General features: G+C 44.8%; 1 protein-coding gene across 2 annotated transcripts in view; it reads right to left on the bottom strand.

Moving 5' to 3' along the window:
- Corin (corin, serine peptidase) overlaps positions 1–14043 on the bottom strand; it is a 187364-nt gene that overhangs the window by 150533 nt on the left and 22788 nt on the right. For both annotated transcript variants that reach the window (XM_075943133.1, XM_075943132.1), the window contains exon 2: positions 9165–9306. In XM_075943133.1, the coding sequence (XP_075799248.1) occupies positions 9165–9306 (142 nt within the window). The remainder of the gene's footprint in view (positions 1–9164; positions 9307–14043) is intronic.

Raw genomic sequence — 14043 nt, 5'->3', positions numbered from 1 at the left:
AAAAGATCCACTAAGCTGATTCTCAGCGTGCTGACCCCGAGTAGGCAACAGCTTCATTAACATGTTCCCAACACATGCCAGCTCCTTTCAATTACACCTCTAGGCAATCCCGCTAACATCAGCTCCTTGCTAGATGACATGCTTCAACAGTTGTTTCTAATATTTTTGTAATCATTAGTCTTATTAATAATCTTGATTATATTTTTAGCCTCGCCACGGTAGTGAACGTGCTATGAGCATCTGCTCGGGCTAAGAAGTCCCTCCCTGGAAACAATGGTGTTTGTAGAAAACACTAACTCAGAAAACACATTCCTTTAAAATAACAGGCAGCTTCCTAGCCCTTAGCTCTGCGTGGCAAAGCAATCTGTGAGAATACAGAGAAAGATAATGTTCGACAGTTGCTGAAGTTGACATTCCTGAAGGATATTTAGGAGGGAGGGGAAGGAGAAGAGCAAGGGGAGGAGGGAAAAGGAGAAGAGGGATGGAGCAGATAGTGAGAGCTGAGGGGGACTTAAAAGATGACTTTTAAAAGTCGGAACTTCCTAAAAAACAAAACTGTTTTTAAGCATCTCTGGAAGCTGACCACTCCCGACATAGCTGGTCGCCACCTAGTAAGCATTGTTTAAAAACACAAAGATGAGAAGTCAGCAATGTTACATGATTCCAACCAGAACCATGGTGAGGACTGTAGAGATGCTGAGCACTAGGGGCCCAGAGCGGAGAGTTCATTCTGCTAAACTCATCCAGCCTTGTCTCCATTCTCATCTTCATGGTGCTGCAGTTAACAGACACTGTCTGCAGCCTGCTCACCTTGCTTTAAAGCCCCATCTCTGCCACTTTCTACCCTTAGCTGGGCAAACTCTCAAGTGCCACGCAATAAGGAAAACAGATGCCCTCTGACGTTTAGAGGCTTGCTGTGGAGACCAAATACACAATTCTCACTCTGAACTAGATAGATAGATAGATAGATAGATAGATAGATAGATAGATAGATAGATAGATAGATAGATGACTGATGGAGGATAGATAGGCAGATAGATAGATAGATAGATAGATAGATAGATAGATAGATAGATAGATAGATAGACAGATGACAGATGGAGGATAGATAGGCAGAGAGATGACAGATAGATAGATAGATAGATAGATAGATAGATAGATAGATAGATAGATAGATAGATAGATAGACAGATGACAGATGGAGGATAGATAGGCAGAGAGATGACAGATAGATAGATAGATAGATAGATAGATAGATAGATAGATAGATAGATAGATAGATAGATAGATAGATCGACAGATCATTATATGCTTGCAGAATCTTCCTCTGATGGTGTGGTTTTATCTTTGTGCCTTTGGATGTGTGTGACAAATTTATGGCGCATTCTCCATGTGCCAGGAACTGCATAATTATTCTCTCTGAAAACATAAGACTTAGTAACATGTTCCTGCCATCAAAATGTGCATAGATTATTTAAGTAAAGCAAGCATGAAATCTACAGAACACAAACCGTGTGCTCAGAGAAAGATGCACAGAGGATGGTCTGCGGGCTAACACTGAGGGAGCAGTCATCATCATTCCTTTTGAGAAAGTCAGAAAGTATTTCTTAGGGGAAAGCATCCTTGGAAATCTTCAAGGAGGATTACACATTTTCTAGGCTGGAACAAAGGATTTGTGAGGAATAACGGGTGGAAATATGAAACAAGACATTTCCTAAACAGAACAAAAGGCACAGAAAAGCCTCGCAGCGAGTAATTAAACACGGACAGCACACAATGACCCAGAGGAAAGGCTGTAGGAGAACAGCGGTCAGACATGGAGACCAGCTCGAGCCAAAGGTTTGGAACACATCGTGCTGAGACAAGGAACTTTTAACGGTCTTATGGGACTGACCACTGTGTTGAGGAGGTGATGTTTAAAGGGATCAAGTACGGAGCAGAATTAGAAGCCACTGTCACAATCTAAGTGGGAAAGCTAGGCTCCGACTCCAGGCAAAAGCAGCAAAGACAAAAAGAACTTCCGGAAAAAAAAAAGAACTTCCGGAAGCAAAACCAGTAAGAGCATGAGGGGAAGGCTCACACATGTGGGACTCGGAAGGCACTCACATACGTGGTGAGCACGCTTGTCCCCAGTGCTGTTCACCAGACACTTCACTCTGGCTCCTTCCAGTAAGAAACATGGAGCGATTTCAGTCTCTGGCCTTTTGGGTACAGCCTTCCAACAAGTTCAAGGCCACAAGCAAAACTAACAAGTGTTGCTTCTAGGCAGAAGCATTTAATTGCTGCTATTACAGCCTCTAGACCTTTCATACAACAGTCACAAAGTTCAGGATGACAGCTGCTCGATCAGTTCAAACCCTGGAAGACCTGGATGGTACACACTCCCCCACCAACTTCCCACAGATCACTTGTAGAGCGAGGGAGAAACTAGCCTGTGTTGTTTCAAAACCACTGATGTCTTGAGATTTATTATTAGATAGCAGTGTCTAACTAAGCCTGACTGATGAAAAGGATAATGGAGAATGCAAACTCAACCTGTAGAGGTTTATCTTGTTACAATCCTTTTGCGTATATTTAGTATGAAATCCCTGGCAATATTTAAGGGAGAGGACCAAGCTGAAGCAATGTAAAGAGCTCCTGCAGGATGCCTGGCCAGGCTCCCCACTAACTGCCCTTCCATTGCTCCCAGAGCACATGTGTTTACACTTTAGGAAGGCACCCATGTGGAATTGTTTGTTTCAAGCCCCAGAAGAGCACTCAGAACCTGCTCTGGCCTCCACCATAGTTGCTTGTTGGACGTAGAAATGATAAATGGAGTGATGGGAATGGGTGACGTTGCCAAGAAAGGGATGCGTAGAAAATGAGAAGGGAACTTAAGGTAGACACTTTGACATTTGTCAGGCAAACAGAGAAGGATGAGCTTAAGGGAACTGAACCCAGAGAGCAGACATAGGCTTCTTGTTTCAAAGTCTGGTTCAAATAACTGTCAGTTCCAGATATAGCGTGTTAGACAAAAAGCTTTGGTAGCCTTGATAAGAAAGATCCACTGGCCTACAGAAAGAGGAAGATCTATTGCAGGGCAGGAGGATGGATAGAGCCATAGAGAGATCTCCAAGGGATATCCCTGGTGTGGGGCCTGAGACTACATTTTTCAGTTCAAGGGCCCCAGGAGGATGTGCTGTTTGGTCCACAGATTGCACTTGGAGTATAAACGCTTTGATCACCATTTCAGGAAACCTAAGGTGTGGATCTAACTTCAGCCTGAGGACTTTACGAAGACACATGCTTGTGTTTGAAAACTTTCTCTTGGTGAATCTGTACCAGAAAGCCAAAGCTGTGAAAAGAATCTGAAGATTTATATAAGCAATAAGAAATGAGGTCATGACGGATCATCGGGAACCTTATACTTTCTAGTGTAAATAAGGACCTGGGGAGTGTTTCATTTGAAAATGATGCTCAGAATCCAACATTATGAATTAAGGAGTTTAGAGTTTTATAATTCCAAATGTTTATAAAAGCTGTAAACTGTTAGGAAATTTGCTAAGAGGGAAAAAAAAGTAGTTTCTACTTCAACACTCTCAAATTCAGCTAGCCACTTGAGGGAAGGAATGCCACTTTTGAAAACTATTTTTCTCTTGAGTTCAAGAGAAGTGGGTGCAAAATGTAAATCACATTTCCTGAGATCTCTCTATCACTCTGCCTTTTCATTCTTCTTCGTGGCAGGAAATGAAAGGTCTCACAAGCCATACCTAGAGCTTTCACAGCACAGAGAAGGCGAGAGAGGTAAACCTCAGACTCCTCTCCAGAAGTCTATGGATAAAACAAGAACAATTCACTCTTGGCATTGATGAGCTTAAGGCTTTTGTATACAAGACTTCAACAGCCTGGGAAAGAAAGATTCAGTATCCTTCCAGTGAGATTTTTAGACCACAGCGTTGCTGAAACAAAACTGACTTGAATAATAGTTTGAAAAGTCAATTCAAGCCAGACCTCATGACTATGAAGATTCCATGATACATTCTCAACCCATATCACCCATTCTCTACACAGCAACAATTACAAGCATTAAAAATTCCAACCAAAGGGCTGGAGTGTGGCTTAATGACAAAGCATTGGTTTAGCGCATGGGAAGCCATATTCCAACCCTCAACCCCACAGAAGTAAAGGGAAGTGGGGTTATCAATTAACACATCAGTTACCTGAAGATGGGGAATTTCAGGGTAGCCGTCTTCCTCCACTTAGTATAGAGTGGCATGTGTCCTTGAATATAGGTAGCATCGTGTGGGATTGTGGGCATGTCCCTCAAATGACCAATAAACTAGAGAATATATAACAATTCTCAAATGTAGCATTTATAGGACAAAATGGAAAGCAAGTTAGAGTAACAGATGTGTGGCCTCTCCCCTGGGAGGTATGACATGCAGCTGAGTCCCAACTGCTACCCAGAAAGAACACAAGGGAGGAATAACACTGTGGAAAAGGCAGAGAGATGCTATCCTTCATACTAGCTTCCAGTAGGAAAAGCGAACTTTGGAAAGAAAGAGAAGAGATGGGATTGCCATCTCTTGTGTCTGGCAAGGTACAAGAGAGAATTCAAAATAGTTCTGTACAAAAGAAGTTCTTGGCTTTCCAAAACTTGGAATTTATGGTAAAATTTGAATGGTCAGGAAAGAGAGAGTAAGGTAGAAATGATAGAAGATACTGCTTTAGAAAGGAAGAGGGAATCCATGATTCACATCATAAGCAAGGTATTAATAATGGCCTAGTACAGACAATTACTCTGCCTCTGGATTTCTTGAAAGGGGGAAGATTTTAAAAGAAATCTAAGGAATCTGGACAGCCTAGTCAAGAGGTTGTACAACATAGGTGTAGACTGGATCAGTCTTAGCTCTGTGAAAGTGGAGAAATGAGCAATAAGCTCATGCCTCCATGAGAAAAGACTGCATAGCCCAAGGAAATACAAGGGAGTTCAATGCCTGATAGACTAGCTCAAAATAGCCATTAGGGATGCTTGGCTACCATCAACGGTGGTCCACATGAACATCAGAGACTGAAAGACAGTAGGAAAACAGGTGTTACTGGGAGAACTGAGCATGAGAGAGGCGGCGTTTGGCACCGAGTTCACTGGGCTTAATTGGTCGGTGTTCACTGGAGAGCTAAGGAGGAAATTAACTGAGCAATGACCTAAGACTAGATGGGGCTTTGATGTTTTGCTAAGACATGGCCTTTATGAGACAGGAAAGGTTCTGGAGGCTCTAAATGGTTAAGTGGTTAAGCTGGTGTGGAAATGGGGTTTATAAGATGCTGAAACCCTTAGGAAGGAATGAGGGGGACTGAGACAGAGGAAGAGTCAGCTCCAGGTGGTTGTGGTGAAGTCAAGCTGGAATTCCCAGGGAAGCAACTGACAGACAGACAGACTGAGGCTTTGCTAGTGGGTTATGGAAGGTTTCCTAGCCTGCACAGAAGTTCGCAGGTGAGACACAGGACAACACGGAACAGGCCAAAAGGTTAAGCCTGTCTTATGAGAGGTTAGCTACCTCCTCCAAATGCCACTGTGGACATTTCTCCCCTGTAAGAGAAGGTAGACATGCTTGAGATTGTCTGTTCAACCCAGGCTTCTTTCGGTAGCCAAGTGTACCTAATAGAGAGGCTACAGTCATGACACCAAAGCAGAGTCTGTCACAATCAAGCTCTCTAGAGCAGCAGAGAACAATGCCAGGTTGTCAGGTGAAACTACGGCCTCTAACCGGCCTGAGCAGCACAGAGAATCCCTGCAAAGCCCCTGTGAAATGTGGAGAGGCAGACTGGAGGGATGGCTAGACTGTTAAAGGCAAAGCTCACAAGAAAAAAGTATAAGAACTGTGGAGATACAATACAGTTATTCTGTAGTGCCCCATGATGAGAGGCCTGAAGAGGGCGCCCAGCATCCTGGAACTAGAGTTGCTGGTGTTAAGAGCTGCCTGGCACAGGTGTTGGGAACCAAACCCAAGACCTGGGTAAGGGCATCCTCTAGTCTTAGTGGTTGAATCTCTCCAGCTCTGCCTTTGGTTCTTCTAAATAAAAGAATTCACCTCTCAAAAGTAAACCCTTCCTTCTATGTCATATGGCCCATCAGGACTGCATGATCACCAAGGAAATAAAAAGCCAGCTAAAACGAACTTTCTTACATTTCAATTTCTTGCAAAATCCTGAATCATTATTTTGCATCCACATCTTGGGGTCCACATGGACAGTCCAAGCTTCTGAAAAGCTTGGAGATGCAAACCTAACCTTCACCTTGGCAGCTCCTGTTAAGTGTTGTGTGAGACCCTGCATGCCGCTCTTCAGATTCATCGGTTGCAAAGGTCGGCCCTCCTCTTCAGAAGTCTTTTACCATGCCGTCACAAGCTGAGTCAGAAAGGGAAAAACTGGAAACGGAGACCACAGCCTGTACCCCGGGATCCCTGAACAGTCCCCGTGAACATGTGAGCCACAGCAAGAGCTGGGGAAGCATGGAATTGCCTCCCCCAACAATTAGAACTTCTCTAAAGTAAGCAGGACTTAATGAGAGTTAAGATGTAAAGCGAAGATGTAAAGCGGCTGTGGTGTGCGTTACAACAGCATGCGTCTCAGTTATAAACTATGAAATGTTTATGGGGGAAGATATTGCTTCACAAGAAAATCATGCTGTGCAGAACGTAGAAAAATGCTTTTGAAGAATGTGTCAGAAGATCCCTACTTTGCAAAAGTTTCCAGAGTACAAGCAAGATTTAATTTAGGGGTGGATGCAAATCAACAGCCTCCACGGTGTCACACATAAGCAGACAAAATTCTGATGCTGGGGTATGCTTAAGAGAAATGAAAATGTTCATACCCACAAAAGCTTACACGTGAATATTCACAGCAGGCTATCAGGTAAATCAGAGGCTAAGAGTTTGTTCAATGAACAAACATTGTAATAGCCATAAATGAGATGTTAATCAGTCATCAAAAATGATGTTTTGATTCATATTCTCAAGGGTCATTGTTGAAGAGTGAGCAGAAAGATCCCAAGAACCCAAAATGGTGGCTATAAATCAACAGAGAAAGTACACATATGAACTGCACGTATGAACAGTTGATAGTATACAAAAGACCCATGCAATTTCAAGTCAGACCAAATCCCAACACGAGATGGGGAGGTGGGCATGAAGTCCCACCTCTAGTTAAGAACTATTCTGAACCTTTGCAGGGAGGTGAATAGGAATCCAGGTTGAGGGCAGCAGCAGGTGCAGGAGCCAGGTAGCTCCAGGATGTACAGAGGTAGATGTCAGAAACTGGTTTTAAAAAAATGCCAACACTGAAAGATGCAGCTGGACAGATGTAACAGGCTGTGTCTGTTGTAGGGAGGCATCAGGCCTTTAGTGTGTTGTCACCAGCTTTCAAAGCTCTGCGGAGGAAGATCCGGGGTCACACTAGGTCGGCTTTGATTTTGAAAATCGAGACCTTCAGCACATACTCTAAATGCTACAACGGCAATCAAGTGATACGTGCTGAGGATCCGTTCATCCGTCCATCTCAGTTTCATGAACAACAGCCTAAATTAGAAGGGCAGTCTCTTGGGAAAAACCAACAACCTGTTGTGACTGCTGTCCACCAATGTTTCGGATCAGGCTCCTTTAAATGCATGTAACCAACTGAAACGGGAGACAAATAGCAAGATAGAGATGATCAATTCCACCACTAAAGAGTTGAAAATTGTAATTTCATCAGAGCAATCTATTATTTTTCTCGGACATTGGCTTAAGAAAGACATACATTTAGAGTCGACAAGGTAAATTAATGCCAGTAAATATAAATGCCTATTTGTTCGTGTATGTTAGGATCATATGTGATATTTATTATAAAGTAATACTTGTACTATCTTGATATTCACAGAGGATTTATTCTAAGGCCAAATCCATAGTAGCTTACAGCGCTTTGTATACAGCTTATGTACATCCTCCAGTTACTTAAAATCAACTTTAGATCTCTCATAATGCCTAATAAAATATGAAGGTAATGTTAGTGGCTATACTGCTCAGGGAATCATGAGAAGAAAATGAAGTGTGTAGATGTTCCGCACAGATGCAATTTCTTTTTGCCCCCCCCCCCACACACTGCCCATTTGTGGCTTGTTGGATCTGTGGATATAGAAGAAGGATTGTTTGTTTGCTGTGAGAATGTTTGAACTCATTGTGATAGACAGTGGGTTACGGTTGGAGGCTTCGTATCGAAGAAGAAACCGGACCATGTTTATTTTTACAAACAATGGCAGAGATAGATACTGGACTTGAAAGGAAGAAGTAGAGGAAGGAGACTAGCTTAGGTTCCGCCTCTGACCTAGATGAACTCAAGTTTGAAATAAGGTCCTAGGTGCATTAAAATAAGCAGAAATCAAGATGGATTGGATTGGAGGGTAAGAGAGGTAAAGAAATCAAGGCTGATTTGTAGCTTCTTGGCATGGGTAGGCAGGTTATTTGGGGCCATGTATTCAGGGGAAGCCGGTGATGCAGGCAGGTGGAGGGCTCACTGGAAGATCACTTTCTACATGGGGGTGCCATGCGACAACAGAGTTCAGCAGAATCACAGCCTCCATGCCCATGACTTCTGTCAATTCAGCTTGGCCAAGAAATTGAGGAATATAAGAATTCCAATACGGCACGTTCTTGGGGAATGTGTTAAAGCTATATTTGATATTTGCTTTATGGTTGTCTTTTGAATTTGCCTCTATCCCATTGCCTCAGATCTGAAGCCGAGGCATCAGTAGGGACGCTGAGATGGAGCCCGGCTGCCCTGAATCAGGATAAGGGAGTATCAGCTATCCGTTCTGATAATTCCCCTGCGCCATACTGAGTCGAAGCACCTTACACGTCCTTCTATCTTCAGCGCGGTGTGTCCTGTGTGATATTCTTTCCTCACACCCGTGAGCACTTATGGAAAATGACAGGTCTAGCCACCCCGCAGTTTTCATGGTGTTCACGAGTAATTGTTTCTATTATAGCCATCGTTGGCACGGATAGCAACAGCAAGTCACGCGGTTACGTGGCTGAAACTGCAAGTCCCCCCCGCCCCGGGATGCCAGCGACCATCCTCTCACTGATTTGACCCTGAGTATAAACCACCCTCTAAAGCACGCTCCTTGCAGTAATGGCGGCGTCACTCACCCACGAAAGACAGCAGAATGACCAGCAACACAAGGAGGGCGCAGATGCAGGGGATGAGAGCCAGCAGGAGGAAGCGCAGCAGATTAGTCGGCACCAGCTTCTGAGGGCAACCCTCGCCCACACCACTGTCGGCTCTCAAGACCTGATGGGAGAGGGAGAGGTGAAACGCGGTTTTAATATCACACAACAGTTCAGGGTCTGGTGTGAAATTCTACATTACAGCTGTCTTCTCGGGGATTTGCAGTTCCTAAGAGGTTTGACGCCTTGTTCTTCAGGGCATGAAATAAGGTACTCAACGAACAGCAATGAGCAAGAAAATGATTGCACACACAAACAAGTCCTCCTCTTCTCCCTCCTCCTCCCCTCTCCCAATCCTCCCTCCTCCTCCTCTTCCTCTTCCTCTTCCCCTCATGTTAGGCGATCATTCTACCAAATTTTCTTCTTGCTTTTTTTATTATTTACTTCGAAAAATCTTCTCCTTAGATAAACTTTTAATAACATTTTAGCATGTTTGGGTTTGTTTTTTTTTAAAGAAACATTTATCAGTTTGGCAGTATTCCAAATGCTGTGAATTATCATGGCACGAACTTGCCCTGAGCCAGATGTAAGGGGGTGTGTCTGGTGTGTAGAACGAACAGGACACCAACTAGACTACCTTCTTCTTTGCCTCATTCCCATCTGGATAAAACGCGTTTTTAGGCGGTAATAGTTCCACAACGTGAAGTATTACTGACCACACGTCTACTAACAAGTCCAAAGTCAGAGACCGTCCTGGGTGTCAGTGAAACAGAGCAGCTCAGGGGACACCCTCTGCTGCTGACAGTTCCCCCACAGTCTATCCATAAGCGAGGGAGACAGACCACAGTGATGGCTCAGAACTTCTCGTCAGCAAATGCTTTCCATTGTGCGAAGTTCAAGCTCCTGTCTGGGAATTTGTTTATTACAGCCTGCTAGCTGAAGGCTGAGGCTGTCTCGGCAGAAGCCTGAGACGTTACTGAAAGTACTGAGTTATGACAGGCTGCTGCCATAGTCCCCGAGCAAGCCTAGTTCCTGATTCTTGAACCCCGGCCTTGGCCTTCCGACAGCTTTGCACTTGGCTGTTAATGTCTGTGAGGTCTTTTGGACCACGGTTCTCCAGTCCTGAGCTCTCTTTCTTGTTATATTGTACAGATCCTGTTCCAGATGTTGAGCAGCCCAAACCCAAAATTAATTCACTTCTCTTTCCCTACTTCCGAACTTATCCTCGCCTGGTTTCTGTGTGTTCAGAGAATCTCTCCTATTCTAACAATCCCAATATCAAGCGCTTCTTCTCATGAACCCCCGCCACACATGGCCAGGACTCTTCCTCTGTCATAAATATGTAACTTTCAATAAAAGAACGGCCCCGTATAGAGCCTTTTCGTTATCGAGACTGCTCTGCCAGAATGGTCCTATAATATTGTTAAAACTTCCTGGCTGGCCCATGGTCATTTCCGCGACATGCAAAGGGAATGAATTGAGACAGTTTCTCTCTGAAACAGGCATCATACTCCATTTCTGCTTTATTCCCCCCCCCCCCCGTTAAGATGGATCCTTGGTCACTGAGGTCTACAGCAAGCAGCGTCCACCACAGAATGCAATGCCGTCTTCAGCAACCTTAGCAATTCTCCATGAAAGGACACTGTTTGAAAGAACTTGGGATGTTGGCTTTAGAAGGGCTTCATTTATTGGCTGGTGTATCTACTAACCCGTTCTCACTGCACCTGGTTCAAGGCACCAGCCAAGGTGAGTTCATCTAATCAGTCTACCGTTGATTCTCAGGAAGATAGAACTTATAATAAAATAGAATAATAAAATAGGAGGTCCGTGACGGTACCACAATCACAGCTCCGTCACTGGACACAGGGAACCCTTTCAGGCTTGGAGACAGCATTGATCTGGCAGGACTGCAGGCCAACAGAGATGGTGGCAGGACCAATTTACTCAGTTAGGTATCGCAGCCCACAGTAAGTCTAACGATGATCTCAAACCAATGATCTCACCAAAGCTCGCTTCACAAGAGAAATAACTGCCAAGGGGAACACAAGGATGGTCTATGGTTTCCCGGGAAAGGACCACAAGGAGGGTTCGCTTCAACCAGCCTAAGTCTTAGAAAAGTAACCTTGGAAAAGCCTCTTAGAGATGGAAACACATCCAGAGAGGCAAAGAATGGTGAACTCCCTCAGACTCCCCACAGCAACGACAGAAGCCATCGCTCTATGAAGGTCGTTGTGAGACTATTTTACTGACAGTTGTCCCAGGTTATACACCATGGTTCCTTGTTGTCCAGAATGCTATAGCAAAGCACAGATCACTTAGTATTCACAAGGAGAGAAATCGGAGGCCGGAGTTCTAGAATCCCATAGAATGCATATCCGTAAGTACCCAACCTCTGGACACTGCACTCCTGATTTGTCTCACTATTTTTACCCTGGCTAGGAAATTGATGCCTTTATTATTTTTTTTTTAAAGGAAGAGAAGGGAGAACTACTGAAACAACTCAGTATTCTAGTTCTGTCTTCTCAGTCACGTGGTTGTCTGGCTGCTCTGTGGCTGGAAATGCCATGTCCACTAGGGGTCTGTGAGGCTCCTCAGAACCATGCAGGGCAGACCTGTCCTGGTCAAGTCCTCTAGACAAGCAGAACTGATCAAATATAGATGGGATTTATTAGAGTGGATTGCAGCAATGGTTCTCAACATTCATAATGCCACGACCCTTCAGTCTAATGCTCTCCCAAATGAGCTACTTTGGTCCCAATACTGTGACCCTTTAATAGAGTTCCTCATTTTGTGGTGATTCCCTAAATCATAAAATTATTTTCACTGCTAATTCGTAACCTTAATTTTGCTACTGTTATGAATTATCATGTAAATATCTGTGTTTTCCAATGATCTTAAGAGACCCCTGGGAAAGGTCCATTCCACCCTGTTTGGTCGGAAGCATCACCTCCGCTCCCTAACACACCAAGGACACCTACCAACTAAAATCTGGCTTTATCTGCTACTTATACACTCAGGCCTCACCTGCACAACCAGGGCACTTCTCTTTCCCGTTCTTTCTGGCAGTTAATGACTCTTCCCATGACTAGTCCCATTCATAGGGATAATAATAACAATATATTTTTTCCTAGCCACCTGCCTTCTCATCTCCCTCAAGAAACAGCTGCCTGAGGTCCCCAGGATGACAGTAAACCGGATGCTGCTCCAGTCACACCTCTCACTGAGCTTAAGCCCACCAACTCCCAGGTCTCCCCTCTCCCACATCACCATCGAAAGCAGCCAGACTTGAGCTGGCACCCCTTTATCCAAGGAGTCTAAAATGTTTGGTTGAGGGGCTTCACCTCAGCTCGCTGGCTTTATCCAAAAAAGTCCAGATTGTTTGGTCAGAAGTGTCACCTCAGCTCCCTAACACCCCTTTATATAAAAAGTCCGGACTGTTTGTCTGGAGGCTTCTCCCCAGCTCCTGGCACAAGCTCCCTCCCCTGGGAGTTACCTCAGTTCAAACTCTACCTCTGAGAAAGCCCACCAAACGGTGACCTCTCCTCGGGGAGGATCAAGAAAGCCTCACCAGGGAAGGTCAGGACCACTCCCACAGGCTATTTAAACTGCCCACCAGAGAATGAACATGTGGTCTCCAGGTTTTGCATCGGTCCCCGCCCCCCATGTTTTCCTGGGGCCACTCGAGAGCACTCTATTGTTGTGGGAGCTCCTTCCCCTCCTTCAGCCAATAGCCGCTGAGATACCAGCCCATTGGGGCGTGGTCTCTCTCCCTTTAAAAAAGCGGCCACTTCCCTCCGTTTGCTTCCGGCTCCACTTCCTGTGACTAGGCTCCCTTCCTGATTGCGTAGAGGGCTGTTGTCTTGGATGGTGATCTGTAAGCCAGAGAGCAAACAGAGAGAAGTGGCTGCTTTTTTAAAGGGAGAGAGACTACGCCCCAATGGGCTGATATTTCAGCGACTATTGGCTGAAGGAGCGGAAGGAGCTCCCACAACACTCCATTAAACATGGGTATCTTTAATTTGGTCTGATTTGGTCTGATTGGGATTATTCAGTGGAGAGGCTCATCTAAGAAAATACTTAACACCCGCCCCCAAAGGGTCGTGACCCACAGGTTGAGAACCACTGACTTACAAGGCTATGATCCCATTGGTCCAACACTGGCTGATTACCGACAGAGAATGCAAGAAGCCAGCGTTGTTCAGTCCACAAGGCTGGATGTCTCGGCTGGTCTTCAGTATATGCCCTAAGTCCAGGGAAGTAGACTTTAATAGGAGTGAAAGGATGAACTTGCCAGCGAGAGTGAAGGCAAGTGGGCAAAGAGCAAACGCCTCCTTCTTCCGTGTCCTTTGTAGAGGCCGCCCGCAGAAGGTGCGGCCCAGATTGAAGGTGAGACGAAAGGTGGGTTTTCCCGCAGCAAATGACTCAGAAAAGTCCTCAGAGCTATGCTCAGCCCCTCAGGGTTTAGTTCATTCCAGATACAGTCAAAGTTGGTAACCAAGAGTAGCCATCACAACAGCAGCGATAACCGCTAAGACTATCCCTAAACCTCCTTTCAGGAGGCTCTCATAGCGTTCTCCCAACGCTCTCCCTGTGATCTCCCAGCGCTCTCCCAGGTAGCATTCGTCTTCCAGTCTTCCAGAACTGAACCTCCTCACCCTTGGGACTATGCAGTAAATTCAAGGAGCTAAGCATCTCATCAGAACTGCACGTGTGTATTATAAAGCAATTCGTTCTGATGTTGTTCTAATCTCCCTGGAGGAAACTTGCTTCTCATATCTCAAGAACAGCATTCATGTAAAAAGCTATCATGTTTGCTTTTATGGCATATAATGATAGCTTCTTCCTAACGGGAGTATTTTCT

Source organism: Microtus pennsylvanicus, chromosome 12 (assembly GCF_037038515.1).
Source record: "Microtus pennsylvanicus isolate mMicPen1 chromosome 12, mMicPen1.hap1, whole genome shotgun sequence".
NCBI lineage: Eukaryota > Metazoa > Chordata > Mammalia > Rodentia > Cricetidae > Microtus > Microtus pennsylvanicus.
The sequence above is the reverse complement of the archived record's forward strand: the minus strand, read 5'-3'. Positions and strand labels throughout refer to the sequence as shown.